Here is a 21,963-nt window from a genome sequence, read left to right on the forward strand (position 1 = left end):
TCATGTTGTGTATTCTGATGTATGGGTCCTACCGATGTAATCTCTGAGGGCGGATATAAGTACTTTATTACATTGATCGATGATTACTCTCGCTATACATGGGTAATTCCTATGCGTAGCAGAGACAAAGTTCTAAAGATAGTGAAAGAATTCCAGAGGATGGTGTTTACACAGTTCCATGTTGAAATACAAATCTTCCAATCTGATAATACGAAGGAATACTTCCATGGGGAGCTCAATGAGTTCTTCGCCTCCTATGGATCTATTCATAGGAGCTCATGTGCCAGAACACCACAACAAAATGGTGTTGTAGAAAGAAAAAACAGATACCTTCTTGAGGTAGCCCGCAGGATGATGTTACACATGAATGTCCCAAAAAGGTTTTGGGTGGATGTTATACTTGCAACCGCGTATGTCATCAACCGCATGCCCTCTAGAGTACTGAACTACATGGCCCCTCATCAGTTATTGTACCCTCAGTCTCCTTTATTTTCCATCCCCATGAGTGTCTTTGGTTATTGGGCCTTTGTCCATGATTTGTCTCCATCCCGAGGTAAGTTAGACTCTCGGTCCATTCCTTGTGTTTTTCTGGGGTGCCCCTCATTTCAAAAAGGGTATCGGTGCTTTGACCCAGTTAGTCATAATTTTTTTGTGTCTATGGATGTGTCTTTCTTTGAGTCCGAGCCATTCTTCCCTCCTTCTCCTCAGGGGGAGAGTCGTAGTGTGGAAGAGGATAAGCAGGTTCAGGTATCTCTTCCTTCTATACCGGACCTTACTCCCTTCCATGTCTTCCAACGTACATGTTAGAGAGATCAACGGTGTGATAGAGATGTGGAGCTGCCAAACACTGAGCAACTGACATCATCAGACTCCCAGGAGGTAAGTCCACCCCCTAACCCTACTCCTACTGTGGATGACCTTGACATTCATATTGTCCAACGAAAGGGAGTCAGGTCCTGCACTACCAAACACCCCATTACCCACTTTGTATCCTATGACCGCATTTCCCCCTCGTACCGAGCCTTCCTATCGGCAGTTGATCGCATCCCTGTTCCCAAAAATGTTGCAGAAGCCTTAAAATGCCCTGAATGGGTAGATGCCATGAAGGAGGAGATTAATGCCCTCCACAAAAATCAGACTTGGGAATTGGTGGATCCTCCAAAGGGGAAAGACCCCGTGGGGTGCAAATGGGTGTTCACAGTTAAGCACAAGGCAGATGGAACAATTGAAAGGTACAAAGCAAGACTAGTGTCCAAAGGGTACACACAAGTATATGGGGTTGACTATGATGAGACTTTTGCCTCGGTGGCTAAGATGAACTCAATTAGGGTTCTCCTGTCCTTAGCTACTAATCTTGATTGGGAATTGCATCAACTGGACATAAAGAATGCTTTCCTGAATGGTGACTTAGAAGAAGATGTATACATGGTTCAACCTCCTGGATTCTATGCCAAGGGGAGTGAAAATAAGGTGTGCAAGATACGAAAGTCTCTTTATGGATTGAAACAGTCTCACAGAGCCTGGTTTAGTAAGTTTCACATGGCAGTTCAAGAGATGGAACTCAAACAATGTTAGTCTGATCATACACTCTTTGTGAAGAGATGTCAGGAATAGGTTGCTGTATTGATAGTGTATGTAAACGATATCATCATTACAGGAAGTTGGAGCTCAGAGATACATAATTTGAAACAATTCCTTGCATCTAAATTTGAAGTGAAAGATATAGGACTCCTGAAGTATTTCCTTGGGATTGAAGTTGCCCGCTCAGAAAATGGTATCTTTGTCTCTCAAAAGAAATACACCTTTGATCTATTACGGGATACAGGTAAATTAGGTGCAAGGCCGGCAGATACTCCTATGGATGTGGACCACAAGCTAGGTGACTGTGTTGGTGAACCTCTGAAAGATGTGAAGCAGTTCCAAAAGTTAGTGGAAAAGCTGATTTATCTGTCCATGACCCGTCCAGACATTGCCTATTTCGTTGGGGTTCTGAGCCAGTTTATGCACTCTCTTAAGAAGCCACACATGGAGGTAGCAAAGAGAGTCCTTAGATACTTGAAGAAATATCCAAGAATATGCCTATTATTCAGTAAATACAATTACCTAAAGGTGGAAGTCTTTACAGATGCTGATTGGGCATGAGCTATGGATGATAGAAAGTCCACTAGTGGGTATTGCACATTTGTGGGAGGAAATCTGGTGACCTAGAAGAGCAAGAAGCAAAGTGTGGTAACAAGGTCAAGTGTTAAAGCTGAATATAGAGCTATGGCACATGGGGTGGTTGAAGTCCTTTGGCTAAAGAACCTTCTAGAGGAGATCAGAGTTATTCTTCATAGTCCTATGTCCCTTTACTGTGACAACAAGACTGTAATAAACATCGCCAGCAATCCAGTCCTACATGAGAGGACCGAGCATATTGAGGTGGATAAACACTTCATAAGGGAGAAACTGGAAAAGAGGGAATTTGCATCCCTTATGTTAACTCCAAGGAACAATTTGCTGATGTCCTTACAAAGGGGCTTCCGTGCTCGCGACACAATGAGTTATGTAACAAGTTGAGCATGATAGACATATTCAGCCCAACTTGAGGGGGAGTGTTGTAAGGCTTACTTAAGTGTTACTTTATAGTTGCTGTTAATAGGCTGTTGGACAGTTAGTTACTTTTTTCCTCTCAACAGTACCTCTCTCTTCCTCTCTCTCTCTCTCTCTCTCCCCACGAATCACTACAAGTGTTATGGTCTTTTTTATGCTCATCTTGTTCAAATGCTTATGAATTAGTTATGAACACTTCTGTGTCACGTTTTTCGCCTTTTGGATATTGGTACCATGAAATACACCTTCAACTGTAAATTTGTACCATGAGCAATTTAATGTTGCCCTGCTAAGTGCAATGTTACAATGTTACAGCATCAGTTTTGGAAACATACAAGCTGAAATATGCAACATTTATAGCTCCAATTGCATTTCAAGATGCCAATATAGAAAATGTGTTGCTGACTCTCTCTCTCTCTCTCTATATATATATATATAAGATTAACTGTATTAAAACGAGAAAAGGGATGTACACATCAAGAAAGGCCATACAAAAAACCATGAAAGCGTGACTTCCAATAGCAAAGTAGTAAGAAGGCAAAGACTGATCAGTATACATAATATCTCTATAAGCCCCTGATTTAGCTAACCCATCTCCTGCGCTTTGAGATTTCTGGGAATCCATTGGATATAAGATAGAACGTCAGCTGCTAGATCTCTGGCTTCATTAAGCAGGTGTGCCATTCTCCAAAGTCCTCCATCTGGAGAGCTGATCCATTTTAGTGTTAGCTGAGTCCCCTTCAAAACCCACCTGTCTCAGGTATTTTTATAGTAATACAGGGGGGTTGGTGGTTCTGGTTGGTACTCAGAACAATGCTAATCATCCAGGCTGGTTGAACCGTTTTTGAATACTGTTGCTTTAAACACACTGGGCATGCCACAAAATTTAACAATGGACATACATAGCATTGAAGAGGTACAGAACCGAATGGTGCAACAGGATTCATGTAGTCGATCTCATATAGTGGAGACTTGGGACAAGACATACTAGTAATAAAACAAAGGGGTTGTTTAGCAAGTCTTTTTGGGAAGATCTTCTGGTAGCTCTGACAGTCAAAAGATACATTGAGCTTTTGCATGAAGATCTGAACAGTCAGAAACTAGTTTGTCTATTGCACGTTTTTCCATGTCTTTCTACGTGAGAATAAAGCGAGAAAGATGCGAAAAGCTCTATTTGGAGTTTCCTGAAATCAGCCCAAAATGGGTTTTTTGCATCTTTTTGGTGCATCAACTTTTGGTGGTTAGATCTGTTATGAATCAAACAGAAAAAGATTGGTGCGGCCTGCCTAGCTTATAAACAGCTGAAAAACTGTGCAGAAAATCGCACCAAAGGGGGCCAAAGGCTACATACTGAAATATCTTTTATAGGTTGTCTACTATTTATACAATTAAAACATTAAGAACTACGCTTTCAGCTGTCATACCAACAATAAAACAAGGTTTATTTAATGTTCTGCAAAATACCCTTCGATTCTAGTTTCTATTCTAGATTCTAATGAGTTGAGTCAGAGTACCGAGTGATCGCTTGGTTGCGTTGAAAAGAAACTACTTGCTAATAAAGGTATCCTACCATATTGATACAAATCAAGAGTATTGAAAAAAGAGGCAAGGGAACGCAGGAAGAGGAACTAGGTTGAAATATTCAGAAACAGAGTATGACCTTCAATGGAGTGGAACGTGATAACCGGGCATCCGTTATTGATTAAATAGTGTATTTCCCAAATCCCAAGGAAAATAGACCAGTGTTTAACTGTTTATATTTATATCAATAATACAAAATGATAAATTGAGAATATCTTGCCTTTTTAACAGTATTAATTGGGGTCCGGTTTACCGATTGTGATCTGTAAGACAATCCACGTAGGCTTAAAAAGTGATAATGCTAAGGTACAGGGCAGTTGCGTAAGAGATAAAAATCTTCCATTATTCTACTTCGCTTCCTCCCAAGATATTCTGAGAACACCAAGGCATGGATTTATTAGCAGGCAAAAAAAAAATATCATGGACAAAAGGCATCCTTTACTTTTGCTGGATCAATATGGACAATAAGCATCCTAGTTGTAATTAAAAAACTACAAATATACAAAATGGAAAATAGAAGGGAAACAAAAGAAAAACATCAAAGATGATTGTTAGTATCCAAAATTGAAATTGAATCCTACAAGTTTGTATTAGGCTTCACAATTCCATGAAGCTTCCACCCACCAAGTCCTGCCACAGAAAATGCCTGCAAAACAAAGCACCAAGAGGTCAGATTGCAATGGTTGCCTGTTAAATTTTGACAATTTCTCAAATACAAGCTCCTTACTTCTTTATCTTACATTTTCCCATTAGTCTTGGAAATAAGAACCCACCTTCTGTAAAGCATACCCGAGTCTTAGTTGTTAGTCTTAACATTCAAGTGAACTACATTACAAAACAAACATTCTAGAAGCACTAATGTTTCTTTCAGTAAATAGAAACACTTCCAAATGCTTCCATACCAACACAGATTAGATAAAGTTCCTCAATTAGTATAGGCAGTATCTAGTAAAACCATTACCAGAATAGCACAAACCTTATATCTATCTCTTTATCTAGATACTATTTCTTCTCAAATATAACTGATCCTATTTTCTACTGAAACCATCTGACCATGACAGCAAATCAAAATGTACATTGTGGTGAAGAATATTTATGTCTCAAGTGTCTAGATGGAACAGATGCAAAATGACTGACTTAGAGAATATTTATGGAGCAGAGGTGATGCCTAACCTCATCCCAGGACTTCCCAGTGGCTTCAAGCAAAGCAGCATTGCATGTCTTCAACTCTACTGAAGTGCCAGAAAAAACAGAAGCTGCCTCCTCCCATCCCCTGTTATGTCCCATACACCTGGAACAACACTGATTATCAGGAGATGACATTTCTGCCTCATACCTGGTATTTCATAAGTTATAGACCGCTTCATTTTGCACAAGAAAGGAATAATTGTATTTGACTATGAGGTTGAGCTGGACCTAAGATTAAAAAGGCACATTTGCTATAAATAAGCACATTCAGAGGGAAGTTTATATACATACAACATGAAAAATGAAGTATCAGGCATTATGGGGGACATATGGAGCAAATGCAAGAATTTCTGGACATGCCTGGTAGATCTCCTAGGTCTAAATCAACATGATAGGATGATGGCAATGTCTGTTGACAAGAATGTGAAATGCTAAACAATCGATATATTTCTATATAAGGATATTTCTTATAGGTAGGACTTATGAAATAGGTGTATCAGACTTCTGTGTATAGGCAAGATAACATTATGGTGTCCGTTTCAAATTTCAAAACTAACTCAGATGATTCAAGAGACTTGACAAGCTTGGTTGTATTTTATTGACAAGCAGTTGCCGTAATTGGGTCAGAGCAAATGAAAGCTCACGGAACTTTAGTTAAACTTCAATCATCAGTTCAATTGTTTTAACACATTGTTGGCATTTTAATGTAACACTACCATGACTAGCAGATCCCTTAATAGTAGTTTGGCAATATTCTTCTTGGCTTTTAGGAACTTAAGGCTTCACAGTATATCCAGTTAGGGGTCTTCATAGAAACTAGTTGACTACTAAGTTTACAGTGCTAATTAGATTCCTAAAACCTACTGTTCACGCAGTGCACATTAAGGGATTAAGCCCAGCATATCAATTGGCACACTGAAAGAAAAACCTGAGCTGATCAATGGAACAACTCCACATCTATGGAATTCTTTATTCTTGACAGAAATCAACAAATTTTCTGCCAATCAAAAAGAATGTGATGGTTTTGATTTGAAGAATTGGACAGCTATGGTTCTGAGGGTGTTGAGTTGGTTCTAAAGGAATAGAATGTTTAGAGCTAAACCTTTGGCGGATAATGACAAAGAAGTCTCTGAGGAGGAGATGAGCAATTGGACGGAGTGAATATTGAAGAAACACACACTGTTGAGAAAGTTGTAAATACACAGGTGGAAGTTAGCAAGAAGTTAAGTTTGTTTTTCTAGAAGAATTTGCAAGGAAAGTGTTCAGAGAGAGAGAGAGAGGAAAAAGGGCGGGAGGAAGAGTTTCTGGAGGGTAAAAAGGATTTTGAAGGCTTGAAGCAGAAGGTTCTAGTTTAGGAGCAGAGGTGACTCTAGACAAATTTAGGTCTGCCAGAGCTCTGGTGTCGGTTGAGAAAAACGATGGATGGGGGAGGAGTTTAAGATTTTTGAGAAGAATGGGTGTTAGAGTTGGAGAGAATCAATGGTAGTTCAAATGATCTGAAGGATTTCAACGTAAAATCTGATTCTGTCAGACGCTTCAGGAGACATAAAAATTCTCGAGTTCCGGTCTCTAAAGTTTTTGTATGGCTGAAAGGAGGATTATTTGGGATTGAGACCAACAAAAAGGTGAAGAAATCCAAAAACAGTTCTCTGAAGAAGTAGTGAGGCTATGCTATAGTTTCTTTGAAGATGAAGTTGTCTTTTCATTTTTATCTTTTGGGAGGGGTGGTGTAGTTTGAAGATGAGGTGTTGTGTTTGTTTTTCTGGGATGTTTTCTTAGTTTGTGGATGTTATTGTTTTCTTCTCTCGAGTGACTTCCTGTCTCCTTTCTTGTAGTTCCCTTTTTCTTTTAATAAGTTTTATTTTGTTTACAAAAAAGAAAAGAATATGATGGCTTTTTTGCTGCGAAAATATGATGGTTTTTGTGAGCAGAAATATTCAATTAAGACATAAGTGAATTTTGGTGTAAGAAATCTCCTGGTAGGATCATTGAGTATCACTTGGAAATGATCATGTGAGGAGCTATGTGGAAATGATCATGTGGTATGGATGTTGTCATGTTTATAAAGTCAAAAACACTGGCAGAATAGGACTTACATCACTGTAAGTATCTCATCCCTTGAATATTCACAGATAGCTTTTTGAAGGTGCTCAGCTGTTTGCCCATCCATGGCTGCAATGGAATAGAAGCTTGAAATAAAATGCACCTCAGCTTCTAAAAAGCCTCGCACTTGTTCCTGCATAATCCTAAGTGTTTCTCTTGTTCGAGTGGCATCACTGCATGAATACATCAATTTGAGGATTATTAGTACCAGATATCCTACATAACTGAACACATTTGAACTTTATAGTTCTATAATTCCTTTATAAGTAAATAAGGAAAATCAAGTTGAAATATTATTTACAAAACCTGACCTAGTTAAGATAAGTTCAGGTACCCAACCCAGCTGTTGAAGCTTGTGAGAAACACTAATAGCATCAGCATGTCCAGATTTACTTAGAGGGCGATCATGATCTGTTTAAATGCAATCAATACAGAAGAGTTAAGAAACTTTCAAATGACTTCACTGTTGATGACTTCCATTTCATTTTTGTAATCCTATGAAAAAGAAACCATGGTTAGCAAGATGAAATGCAGTTTTATATCTCTGAAACCCTCCTGAAAGAGTAGCTAGAAGCACCTTCAATGAGGGGCCGTCAGAGGTTCAATCCCATTTTTGGGTCTTATCCCACTTAACAATGAGCTGTTCTTGGTCCTGCTTGAACGGCTTTGCTTGTCATTAAGAGAAAATTGCAATACTATCTATAATTCTATACCATGTCTACTTTTAGAGTTTCTTTCCGTCAGCACATGTATGAAAAAATTAATTAGGCAATAAAAGAATTTGCCAGTGCTTTAATTAGGCCAAAACTAAATCAAAATCAAGAAAGATACTTATGGAGCTTAACAGAAGGAACTCACTGAACTAAACTTTATGGGTTCAAACTCAATTGATATTTTTTAGGGCTTAAACTTGTTAAATAATTGTGTCATGGCATGATTGCACTAAATTTGTCTTTTATGGGGTTACCTACTTACCTTATGGAAAGTGGATGCATCAATAATTCCAGACAGACGCTGGTTGCTGGATTTTTTCCATATTCTATGAGGTTAACATTAACTTCATGGGTAAGGAAAAAAAAAAAAAAACTTCATGGGTAAAGATATTTGAAGTGCTATCTCAGCTTCATGTAAGAATGAGCTCCCAATAATTAGACTCGAATTCCACAATTCCCTCAATTCCAAAACCTCATCCACATGTAAATAAATGCTCCTTAAATCATCTATCAACATTATTTGCTGTAGTATTTAATTCGAAAAGTGGGAATTGTTACAAGGGACTGTTGATATACACGAGAATTTTAAGAAATTATTGACTGATGCATTAAAAAATAAACATCATTGATGCAAAATAGAGCTTCATTTGATAATAAGCTGCCGAATATTATACACTCGGAATCATTCTCATAAATGAAATTCATGCCCCTTAATTATATTTGCGTTTAGTTCTTTAATAGTTATTATTAAAGATTTGAAGGAGGTGACAGTTTTCGAAATTGCCTGTAACGAATGTCATTTTAGTTTAGAAAAAAAATAAAAAACTGAAATAAGTGATTACTTTGAATAGCTGAATGAGAGCTCATCATTCGAAACCGCATTTTTGTGGAACAGTTAGGAGAAATCAAAGCCTAAACAGAAATAAAATCAATGCGGGAATTCCGTACCTCGTAATGAACGATCATCCCAAGAGCTCTTGGCATGACGAAGCAGAATCAAGCGACGAAAAACGGATTTTGTTTCGGATTCTTCTGCAACATCGTTTTCTACGGTCTCGATAACGAGAGATTGACAAGAGAAACGGTTGGGCTTCTTGAGACTGAAATGAGATTTATGGGAGAGGGAAGTTGAAGGGACTGTTTTAGAGAAAATAGATGGAGAGACGAGGAAAGAATTGCAGAGGGTTGCCTTCATCATGTTACTCTTTGCCTCTCTCTCTCGGTGTTATTATTAATTTATTATTATTTCCTTTGGATTACAATTACCTACTTTTTTAATAGAGAAGATAGGTAAGGGTGATCTGAGAAGACGTTGATTCTACTTAACGGACGAGATTTGAATGATTCGGTAAGTGGAAATGGGACCCATGCCTAGGGATATAGGGACTCATGATTGTCATTTGAAATGCTTCTGTTCTCTTTGCAACCAAAAGCAGTTTCAAGTACCAAGAGGACTCGAGCTCGCCATTCATGGTTGCACTTTTGCCTTAACGCAGTTCCACTCCACCTTCCTCCTCACTGCTACCTCATTTGCCTGCTGCGAGTTGAAACCCTAGCAATTGGAAAAGGGTCGCCGGTCGGTAAATAATGCTGAATCTCTCTCTCTCTCTCTCTCAGTTGTCTAACCTCTTGCATAAGATTCCAAGGCTACAAATTCAATGAGTATGCTTAAAGTTTTTGCAGATTTGGCACTTCCATTGTTCAGGGCTTGAGTTCTTATAAAATCAGTTGTATTCAGGAACTTTATTTTTTTTAGCAATGCTAAGCTAGACCATAGAGAGTTAGACCTTTCAGAAATTTATGCTCCAGATTTTGTTCTATCATCTTTGGGTTGATTTAAATAAAATCCGAGTAATTATGTCATGTGTTTTTATTTGATTTTTTTTTTTAACTTTTTGCCTGTTTAGGTATTGGTGAAGATACGATTGATTGTAGTGTCTCAACCAGAAAGGAAAGTAGAGGATAGCAAGGTAGAAATGAGGATAGGGAAAATTGTTGTAAAATAATAAAGAAGGCACATGGAATTTATAGGTAATCGCTTTCCAAACCAGAACTTGCATGAGTGTGCTGTTGCAGAATTGCGAAATTGAGAGAAGGAGGGCTGAGTCGTGCCACTTGGTCACTCTCTTTAAAACTGCATTTGCCCCCTATAGTGCAACCAGGTGATCGCAAATCGGTCGCCAAGATAAAACAGCCCACAGGCCATTGGTAGGCGTGCACTCGCTTACCAGACATCTGCAAATCACAGAGAAGTGATGCTCAGAAAAACCAGAGAAGATAAGACTATCGAATGAATTGTTGGTGTGAAGACTGGGTCAACCAACACACCTTTTTTTATAGTGTTCTCAGACCCGAAGGGACACAGAGGTGTCCTTTCAGACAAGAGCCTCTTCAAAATAGTGCACTTGTTCAAAGAGGCATAGGAAGGAAGAGACACGAAGTTCAAAGTAAAAAAAAAAACAAATTAGAAATTGAAGGGGACACAAAAACATTTAATTTGAAATTCAAATCTGGTTAAAAAGTAAAAGCGAATCGGTGCATCGCATGTACACGTACACACACCCATGCCCACGCCTCAGCGTGCATGTGAAAAGCACTCCCCCCCCCTCACATGCATGGAATATCTATAGTGTTCTCTCCTCCTATGGGTCTCTACCCAGAGAGAGAGAGAGAACAAAACTATAGATATACTCTACTTCCACTCTTTTCCCAAGTAATGTGGGACAAGTAGTCTTTCCATGCACTCAAGAGTGGGAGGAAGAAAAGACAAAAACAAGAGAGGGAGGAGAGAGATTCTTGAAATTTTGAATCTCCCTCCAACAAAAATAAGAGGAGAAAAAGAGGAAGTAAAACAGAGTTGAGGACAGTGATTTTTAAATAATTAATGAGAATTCCGTAATTGTAAGTAGAGGGTGGTATAAGAAGATATTGGGACCTATGAAAGATGTAGAATTGAAAATGATATTTGAGGCAAACAAATGTTGAAGTCAAGGAGAAAAGAAAAAAAGAGGTTGATGAAAGATGAGCGCCATGATGGTGAGTACTCCATATCTATGGAAGGTAACAAGAGAAAGCTCTTGTGGAATGTCTGAACTTTGAAGAACAATAATTTGGGGACAATTAAAGATGAGGAATCAGGGACTGCATCTGAAATGGGAGAACTATAACTAAAAATAAGAGGAAGAAGGAGAATCTGAACAAAGATAACGAGAATGTGGTTTTCACTTTTCACTTCAGTGGATGATAAAGAAGTTTAGAAAGATAGCAAAACCAGGGGATGGAAAGCCCCAACAAATTAAGGCAAGAGTTTTGTACATAAATGATGGGGGATGGAGGGGTAGAATAAAGAAGGAAAAAGGGGTAATGGGGGCAACAGAATTGAGCCCTTGAGGGTAAAGGCTGTGTGTGCTAAGGGAAAGAAAAGCATTGTGGATGAAAAAGAAAGTCTAGAGAAAATGAATCGTGTCAATAAAGGGAATTTAAAAAAAAGGTAAAATCCACAAAAAAGGAGTAGAAAGAAACAACATGAAAGAATGAATCTTGTTTAAAAGAAATCCTCTCTGAGAAACCAAGTAACAAAAGAAAGGCAAGGAAGATGACAATACCATTCAAGTTGATCAAATTAATGTGGTTTCATGAAATAAGAAGAATGATATAGAAGAAGGACAAAAAATGAAGGGCAAACCCTATGCTACAAGTATAAACAACCACACCAGAATCTCCTTGGACTTTATGTAGAAGCAAGGTAGAACTCTATAATGAAATTCCTGATAGAAAAACAGAGAAAATTTGGAAGTTGATACCTTTCTGATTTCCAAATAGCTGCAGGTAGAAAAATTGATTAGTATTCCTACAGTGAGTGTTGCCCATCCTCCACCTCTCCTTCTGAAGGAGCTTTAAAGCTTAATCTTAATGGTTATGGGATTGAAGGTACTTTGAGAAATCCATTTGGCAAGACTGTGAGATTCTTCTCGTTTATTTGAGGTTTGATAAGAATGTGGATATCCAACAGAGTTAGAAGTTAAGATTGATGTTATCTCTGGGTTTTCAGTGATTGGATTTGAATGGAGATTCAGAGGTGGTCAGAACAAGGATGAGAGCAGGGGGCATGGCATCTACAGGCATCATATGCGAGAGGCTAGATCTTCGTTGAATAGAGTGAATATCTCATTCAACTGGATTCAAAGATCTGTCAATTCTTCAGCTTATAGCCCTGCTAGATTAGGGGTGGCTAGAGCTGAGCTGTGTTGTTGTGAGATATTCCATAGAGGGTTCTTACTTCTTTGGGGTTATCATACTGTATATTTTGAGTTACTTGTGGGAATGGCTTTCCTCGAAGTTGGAAGTTATTTTTTGGTAGAGATCAAAGTTGGAAGGTTAGGTGATTTTCCAATATGCTGTTTATTAATTTCTTTTTATTTGATTATATCTCTTTGTACTGTATCATATCAGTTTTATCATTTAATAAAAGGCTTTTCTTTATTGAAATATGAGAGAGAAAGGCCAAAACCTGTTTGATTTCCATCTTGATTCAATCTACCTCTTGGTCAATTGGTGCTAATGGAAACAACTCTATGTAGCAATACTGACCTGTTTGGGGACACACTGACTTTTTGGGAACAAAAGAATGTACTTGATATTAGTACATGGAACCTTCTGCAGACAAATGTGATATTTAGTTCCCCTAAGTATTTTCTTTTTCATGGTTCCTGTTTCTTTTATTTTTTTTTTCAGAAAATGGTATTACCCTAGTCTCTAACCTTTCTGTACTATGTTCTATGGGTGAACCCTTCTCTGCTTAGAGGTTGATATTTATTTCAACTTCTGCTACAGCCCTATGTTTAAAAAAAATATACCATGTCCCTTCAGCAAATCTTCTTGTTAGTTATCTAATAAGAGGTTAAGTCAATGCAACATGAGTAGGGTATAACCAAATCTAGGTTTTTGAGGGAGCATAGGAGCAGAAGAATAAAACTGTTCATTCATCCAGAGTGACAAAGTGAATGAGAATGAAAATTGTTGAAAACTTGCCTGCTAGAAACTTGGATAATTTTTAGGAGACAAATGGACTGCATGTTTATTTCTAGTCCAACTGAAAACCATCTGAGAGTCTCCCTCCATTGCATTCAAGATAAAGTACTTCTTTCTATATCTCTGAAGAAGGGCTAGAATCTAATCTCTTCCAGGACCCCCATAACCAATATGACACAAAAATTTCAGGAAAATCTCCCTTCTTAATCCCTGGAAGCTTACTTCTTACCTGATTTTATGGCTGTTTGGGGGAAATGTATTGCCAAGGATATATTTTTGCTAGAAGAAAGAATATCCCATCAACAGGATGCTTTTTTCTTGTCTTGTTTCCTGATTCCTCAGAATGGGGGATCACCTTTTCTTGCACTGTTAAAGTGAGTTACAAGATCTGGATGTTCTTTCTTCATCATCTTGATGTCAGTTGGTGCTTTCCAAGGATGCTTCATGAGATACTATCTTGTTGGCCTGTCAAAATCCTTGAGAGAAGAAAGCTAGTCTGGTATTCTATCCTATCGGCAGTAACTGGTACTGTGTAGAAGGAACACAACTCAAGGATTTTTGACAATATATCTGTTCAAGACGATTAGTTTTTGAAGGTGGATTTTTTGCTATCTCTTGGCTCTCAACGCTGAAAGCATTTAGGCTCAATTTGTAAAGAGTACAAATACAAATATGTACAATGCAATGTGCACTGTACATAGCACTGCACATATTTGAATTTGTACTCTTTCCAAACTGAGCCTTAGGGATGTTCCTTATTCTTCCATCTGTGGACACATTTTTTAGATTGTTTTTGTTTGGTGTATTGACTAGCATTTTATGTCTAGATCACTTACTGTATATGAGCTGGTTGATACTCGTGTGATTCTTTTCCTTTATTAATGAATACCTTGCCTTCTCTCAAAAAAAAAAAAAATAATAAAATAAAAAAATAAAAAGGAAAAACCTAATAGAGCATCCATCAAAATTAATCTTGATTGCTCCTTGGGATGAAGGCTAGCTCTCTTACCATTGTGGATGTTTCTTAGCACACTCCCCTTCTTTCCCTTAGTTGATATTTCTTAGAATGTACCTGGTGGTTGATGTGCAGTTTTTCAATAAGAGAAAAATGACCATACTGTGGGGGAAGCATCTTTTGGGCTTTCAGTGGTCCGATTGGGAGAGCTGATGCTACCAAGGCAGAGATCTTATCTGCCCTCACAGGCCTCCGTTACGTCAAAATGTTAGGCCTTTCCTCTATCAATCGAGGGTGATTCAGCTAATACAATAAACTGGTTAAGGCAGAGGACTGGAGGTCCTTGGAGGCTTGTTTATCTGTTGACTGAAGCTAGAGATATTCTAAATACCCTGAATGCGAAGCTGGTTTGGATTCCTAGGGAATTAAACACTGTAGCTGACAGCTTATCCAAATCTGGAGCCCATAGAGCTAATATGTTTTCTGATGTTTCTCTGCCTGTGTAATTTTGTTCCTGCCTTCCAAGTCCTTGTACTCTGTTAACTTATCTCAGTTTAACTCTTAATAAAATCTGTTACCTTCTCGAGAAAAAAAAACGACCATACAAGTTGAGCATAAGGTTTTTATGCCGGTTGTTAGTCCTTATATTTTTCATCTTATGTATGCTATCTGGGCTGGGCTACACAAACTTGTTCCACCATTTCATTCCAAATAGGAGGTAGGACTGTATAACCTTTTACCAGTGGGGGTATTTCATCTCCATCCTCTCACACGTATGATACATGAAAAATCGGTATCAAGCTTGTTGTTATTGTGAACCTTGTACCCTACGTATTAACTATTTAGAGGTGTCATTGGTGGTCCTTGCTGTACCAAAGTTTGTAAGCAGACGTACAACGGTACCATGCATGATTTTTTGTATTGAAATTATCGTTTCCCCCCATTATTTGTAGAAGCTACATTAGCATTACTAATGGTATGGTAGGACTAGGACCTCCATGGCTTCAATCAATCTCAGTAATCAAAGTTGCCAATCAAAGTAGGATGGAATTAATTAGGCTATGGTGGTGATGAAGATTTGTGCAATGGTTTTGTTAGATCATAGGAGCCTTCAATGAGCCACATAAGGAAGTCGGAGAAGAGAGATTGGTTATTGGGAGGTAGAGCTCTATGGTCATGGATGGATTCATGGATTTCTCTCTCTGACTTTGACGTGATAGCCTGATAGGTTCCGCCATTTAAACTTCTCATTTGGCTGTGAGGCTTTGAAAGTGATTGCTTTCCGTCTTCAAGAAGAAATTGGTAATTCTGTTGCTTGCTTTACAACCATCTTTTCAACTTGTGAAACTTTTGGTATTGTTTGTAAAACAAACATTGTTAATTTTGGTGCCGTTAAAAGGGGTCCGGATCTAATACCAAAATAATCATCTCAACAATTGACCCAATACAATGAAAAAAATACATCTGTCATTTAACACGAGGAATAATGAGAATTGGGATCTGCTCTTAACAGAATGCTTTTCACACCAACCTCACAGTCACATCCAAATATGTATTGATAACATCTTCCATGAATATATGGGAGATATTCCTCATGTGTAACTAATGCATACTGTGAGAAGCAGGTTTGGATATATGAGTAACTAATTGGACGAGTGTTAAGCCCATCCCATTGGCTTCCACCCCCAAACCCAGAAGTGAGAGCCCTAAACCCTAACTCAGCAGCTCAATCCCCTTCTTTTTTACATGTTGTCAGTGAATTCACTAGTGAGAACATATATATATATATATATATATATTAAAACTGGTCCTGCCATGTCAGCATGTCTCAACTTTGAGAGAAGCAATTTATCTATTTTTTTCTTTTTTTGAATTTTTTATTTTTATAATTCCATGTCATGTTTAAAACAACCAATGAGATGCACTTTCCCAATAACCTAAATAATCTCTTCTCCTAAACTACTTCCCCCACTTTCTCCAAAATAATCTCTAATTCCTATTTATTTCAAAAATTATCTCTAATTTAGTAGAGAGTTTCTCTCCTAAGTTATCTCTAATTCCTATCTATCATCTTCCATACTTTTTATCTATATCTGTCTAAAGAAAGTTTGGATTAAAAAATTTAAGAATTATTTAAATATTCTAGCAAAATTATAAAATAACTTTAAAATATTTATTAAAAACATAAAAAATAATTTTATATTTTTACAAAATATATCACGAAATTGTGTACTAACAATTTAAATTATGTTTTTATGGATTATCAATTTAATTTTTTTAAATATTTAATAATATGTAATAGCTTTAAATAAATAAAATTCAAATCACAAAAAATTGTAAATATTTTATAGATTATTTAAATATTTAAATAACTAAATATTTATCATAACTAGATTTTAAATAGTTAAAATAAAAAAATCATGTAATAAATTTAAAAAATTTCTTCAAAGTAGAAAAATAATTATAACATAATATTTAAAATAATAATAATTTAATATATTACAAATTTAATAATGAAATTATGCAATTGTAGTATAAATTATGATTTTATGGAAAATTAAATTCAATAAATAATTAATATTTTAAAATTTAAATATTTTACATATTATTTAGGTATTTAAATAACTAAATATTTTAAATAAAAAAATATTTAACATAACTAGATTTTAAATAGTTAAAACAAATAAATTATGTAATAAATTTAGAAAAAAATCTAAAAAATGGAAAAATAATTATAACATAATATTGAAATTAATAATAATTTAATATTTTTACATAATATTGTAAATAATTAATTTCACTTATATCAAGTAATAATTCGAGAAAATAACTTAAAAAAAAAGGGTAAAATACAAAAACCTCCTCTATGTTTATACTTTAGCAAAAACCTCCCTTGTACTTTTTAGAAAATATGCAACTCCCTCCCTTCCTAGACAAAAAAACTGAAATAATGTGTTTGATTTTTTAAAATGCCTATTTTGCCCTTATGCATATCTATTTAGATGTAGATTTATTAAACTTTCCACCAAAACATTGTTCATTTTCTTCCCAATAACGAAGAACCAGAGTCATCATCTCTTTCTCTCCACCTCGGCCTTCTGTCTGGCATTGGCTACATCTTGGCTTTTGCCTTCCTAATCTCATGCACCATCTCCACTCGATCGAGTCTTTGTCAATTCCTTCTTCGCCTGCAATTTCACAAACACCCACCACCGCACAAGGAAAATGAGAAACATGGTGGTATCTTGGCCTCACCAATCGCTACAATGAGGCCAGCTTGAGTGTGTTTCAAGGTATTTAACCAACACAACTTGCATTTCGACTTCTTTGTCTTGCACCAATAATTCCAAAGTTGAATACCGGATAAGATTAGACTTGTAGAGACGAATAATTGGTGGAAGACTACATCTACGATAGCTAACAAATCTGTCTTGAGTGTGTCTCAAGGTATTTAGCTTATACCTATCCAGCATGTAAAAGTTGAATGTCCATGAAAAGGGGTGATTTTGGAGACAAAACAGGAATTGGTTTAAGACAATGGCACACCTTATGTAAGCTGGAGTAGTGATGAGAGATGTCTAATCGAGTCTCAATAGCACTTGTGGCATCCATCGATTTTCTTTAATTCCATGAGATGAATCCCCTTTCAACTTTGTATTGGAAATTTCTTTTTTCTTTCTTCTTAAAACTGAATTATTCAAAGTAAACCCATCAGTCAAATTAAGCTTCATGCCAAACCCATTACTGAATTATGAAGCGGTTAGAAATTACACTTAGAAGGTATTCATCATTGACCCTTGAAAAATATAGCAAAACTATTAGCTATTTTAGGCTTGAGTACCCATTTGGCCATTTGAATACTGTGACGAGTTGTAGTCCAATTGCAACCTTTCGCTTTTCGTATAAAACAACCTCTGCCTGCAAATTTCGTTTTTCCTGTAGACTATGTTTAAAGAGGGAGAGAGGGAATGGGGGCGATAGATTGATAGACCATGTCTCAAGCTCTTGGGAATCGATTCTATTTAGGAGAAGCAATGGCCATGGGTATGCGATGGAAGGTCGATGGCCTCTAGTTCTTACTTCTTAGGAAGAAAATGAACAATGTTTTGGAGGGAGGGAAAAATAGGTATTTAAAAAAAAATTGTATTGGCTTTTCTATCTAGGAAGGGAGGAAGTTGCATATTTTCTAAAAAGTACAGGGGAGGCTTTTGCTAAAGTATAAACATAAGGGAGGTTTTTATGATTGCTAGAAAACTCAGGGGAGGGTTTTGTATTTTACCCAAAAAAATAATATTTATTAATAATAATTTTAAACTCTTAATCTATATTTATTATATAATTATATATACTAAAATAAATATTTATTGCCTTTTGTGATAAATGTATTTTCAATAAGTATGTATAAATTTATTTTGTTAAGTTATTTAATAGAAAATTTTCAATAATTATTGGAGATAAAATTACTATTATTGAAAATTTTAAATTTAATTTATTATACTTATTATATTTATTGTGTTTTTGTTATAAGTTATTGATTAATATTTAGTAGAGATTAAACTATTATTTGAGATTATACTATTTATTGACTAAGTTAATATAATTTTAGTACTTATTGTATTTTTGTAATTTATGTAATTATTGTAGCTTTCATTATCAATATATTTTCAATAATTGTGTATTTTTCTATAAATTTTCAATAATTAAGGGAGATTAAACTATTGTTATTTATTAGAGATAAGACTATTAATTTAGCTGAAATTATGAGTGTTAATGAGTTGGTTTGGTGCGATTGTAGGCTATTTGGCCAATCAAATTGACCTGGTTAGGTTAGGGAGTTGGTTAGCTGAAACCGACTAACTTTTTGTGAAAATCGATCCACTCAAGTTGTATTGGTTTGGGCTGATTTTTTGGTTTGGTTAGTCTGTTCAAAAGATTTAAATTTAAAAATTTAATTTAATTTTAAAAAATACAGTGTGATTATTAAATAATAAATTAAAAAATTAGATTTATGGTATGAAACATTTTAGACTAAGAAATATGGGAAAATTCTCACTTTTTCATATTAAAAATTATATTTAAAATACAAAATATTAATATATATCCATGGTTAGGTCGTTTGATTTTGGTCGATTTACAAATGGCCAAAGTGGAACTGATCCAACTTGGTCGAATTGGGAATTTTTTTAACCAAAGCCAACCTAAAGTACTAGAAAGCCGACCAACTCGGGTGTAGTTAATTGGGTTGGTTGGTTTCATCAGTTTGATAAATAAACCTAATTGAAATTAATTATTGTTATTTTTGTATTATAAAAAATTTATTAAAAGTAGTATTATAAAATATGAATAATTATTAATTATTTAAAAAGTTAAAAATATAAAACAATTGTATATTCTATGTGTTTCTATTAGGGTCATTTATTAGAACACACTTTTAGGGATGGCAATTTTCCCCATCCCCGACGGGGACCTAACTTCCTCGACCCAATGGGGTTGTGTGTGTGTATATATATTAAATGTTATTTATATTAACTATACTATATATATATATATATCAAAACATTATTTATAATTTAAAATTTTTATTTATTTTAAAAAATACTATTATTTGAAAACATTTTGGGGATTTGGGTTCCCACGGGGAACCCATCCCCATCAGGGACCGAGGATGGGGGTTAATTTCAGAATTGAGGTCGGGGCCTTAGGCCCACGATTTCATTAAGGAGTATTTGTTTTGCCCTTAGGCCCATGATTTTTTATTCCAAAAATACCCCTAACACTTTTTTTGTATAAAAAACAAAATTGAACAAATGTAGCCAATAGAGTGGTTGCATATGTCTTATTAAGGGCAAAATGGTATTTTTATTTTTGTTTTCTTTTGATTAAATTTATTTAAATGAACATTAGGGTCAACACTGTCATTTTCCACTATCATCTAACGGAAAATTGATTAAATCCATTGCAAATTATAAGTGGTGTTTTAGTAAAATGCTAATTATAGAATAGATTTTAATAAATCCATGAAACTATAAGGGGCATTTTAGTATATAACCATTTTTATCATTTAACTTTCTCTTAATAAATCCCGTGCATCGCACGGGTTCCCGTTAGTACTGATTAAAAAAAGTTGGCACAGCCTCATCAGATTGGCTTCGATGATGATGATTATTATTACTATCATCATCATCATCAACTTTCCTATTTCATAAATTCCTTTCATTTTTCATTTGTGATAGGTGGAAAGCGAAAAGAGATTCAACTCTGGATTTTTCATGTCTCAAATTTACAATTACAATTACCTTTAACGAGAAAAATGAGAAAAATATAATCAGAAGAAAAATAGAATGAGTTTTACAAAAGTAGAGGAGAGCATTGTTCATAAGATTTACCATTGGGATAGGAACATAAAGAAGAAGGTTCTCCCAATCGGATAAGAACAATGATGGGAAGATCAATATCAACATCAGAAATGATTCAGAATATTTCAGAAAAATCCATTTCACTCTTGTCTAACTCTTAACTATTTTTTTTTTTTTTCAGTTTTCATTCATATTGCTAATCTGAAATCTGAATTTCCGGTTATTTGCAAAATAAATGTTTGACAGCGATATCGATAATTGCCAACAGGAGTTGAGATCTTTTTGGATGGGGCCATTTGTAGGGGAAGCCAGTCATGCCTGATTTGAATTTTGAAGATGTGATTCTCCGATCTATAATTTGGAAAGGCGGTTGTCATTTCTTACATTTCTGGCAGGAAATTTATTTCTCATCCCTTCTTTGTAACGACATTTTCACTGAATCACTGGTTGTGTGTTTACAATTAAGGTTTTGGCTTCTGAGTTTGGGCAATAATAATTAGGAGGAACCAGGGGAAATAATTATTGGTTAACTATATTTATCTATATTCTTTTATTTCTTAGGTAAATAAAAAAATAACGTTTTAGTCATAAATATTCATTATTAAAAAGAGTAATTTTGTTCTATCTAAATGTTGATAACTTTTTCTATATGTGAAAGTATTATTTATCCACTTAGGAGATGGATATCAGTTAAGTGATAAAGTAGGTTTCCACAACCCCACATAAATATGAAAAAAGAACATAGATATCTTAGGAAACCAAATTGACCAAAATAAAGTCCCCCCCCCCAAAAAAAAAAAAAAAAAAAAAAGAAAAAAAAGAAAAAAGAGCTGCCGTTAAAAGCAAAGTTTCATGTTTGTGAAACGGGGGGTGAGGTGGAATTTCGCACATGATGATGCCATGTTCTCCTCATATATGGCATTTTTTTCTTTACTCATTGTACTAAATTAATATTTTTTATACTACTAATGAGTATGTAGTGCACTGGGGTCTGATGTTTAGGATGGGGGTATTTGACATTTTGAATTATTATAAGTTTATAATGGAATTCAGAATTATGCAGTGGGGTGCAATGTATTTTTCCGTTTAACATTTTAATTACAATAGCTTAAATATGGACTGGCTCTGAGGTTGCAATATACAGTCCCAACATCCATTGCACGACTAGGGATCTTCTACTATGGCTGTTGGGACTGTGAAGGACTGGACACAGGACACAGGACACAGGAGTGAGGTTCCGCTGCAATGGCGGTTGGGACCGTGAATTGGCATCAGATTCGAACTTGGGTTCGAGGCATCTTTAGTATAGTTACTATATGGTTTTCAAAACCAGACCGGACTGGATGGTCAGACCGGAAAAATTGGAAATTGGTCAGGTGACTGGTTCCATTGTTTTTGTCAAAACCGAATTTTGGCCAAAAAATATTGATTTGATTAACAAATC

At 35.7% G+C, this 21,963-nt stretch overlaps 1 protein-coding gene and 1 long non-coding RNA gene across 10 annotated transcripts; one reads left to right on the forward strand and one right to left on the reverse strand.

Moving 5' to 3' along the window:
• Positions 1-4,273: 4,273 nt before the first annotated feature.
• On the reverse strand, positions 4,274-9,956 carry LOC148862608 (Phosphoglycerate mutase family protein). Of its 8 annotated transcripts, XR_016110427.1 has the most exons (7): positions 9,126-9,800; positions 7,776-7,875; positions 7,458-7,637; positions 5,347-5,509; positions 4,914-4,949; positions 4,755-4,819; positions 4,491-4,545 (listed from the first exon to the last, which is right to left on the reverse strand). XR_016110427.1 is itself a non-coding variant. In XM_088980062.1 (6 exons), exons 1-6 carry the CDS (start codon positions 9,373-9,375, stop codon positions 4,521-4,523), a joined length of 738 nt encoding a protein of 245 aa, XP_088836188.1. In that variant the 5' UTR covers positions 9,376-9,607; the 3' UTR covers positions 4,274-4,520. The 8 variants fall into 8 exon arrangements, 7 of the variants coding, with proteins under 7 accessions (XP_088836188.1, XP_088836187.1, XP_088836194.1 ...); XM_088980062.1 differs by lacking the exon at positions 4,914-4,949 and having other exon boundaries at positions 4,274-4,545; positions 5,347-5,464; positions 9,126-9,607; XM_088980061.1 differs by lacking the exon at positions 4,914-4,949.
• On the forward strand, positions 9,585-21,062 carry LOC148862609 (uncharacterized). Of its 2 annotated transcripts, none has more exons than XR_016110429.1 (2): positions 9,585-9,757; positions 20,788-21,062. It is a non-coding gene; the product is annotated as an uncharacterized LOC148862609 (long non-coding RNA). The 2 variants fall into 2 exon arrangements; XR_016110428.1 differs by lacking the exon at positions 20,788-21,062 and adding an exon at positions 14,299-14,759.
• The last annotated feature ends 901 nt before the right edge of the window (positions 21,063-21,963 follow it).

This window comes from Nelumbo lutea, chromosome 3, assembly GCF_056320005.1.
Source record: "Nelumbo lutea isolate HS-2025 chromosome 3, American lotus-T2T, whole genome shotgun sequence".
Taxonomy (NCBI): Eukaryota; Viridiplantae; Streptophyta; class Magnoliopsida; order Proteales; family Nelumbonaceae; genus Nelumbo; species Nelumbo lutea.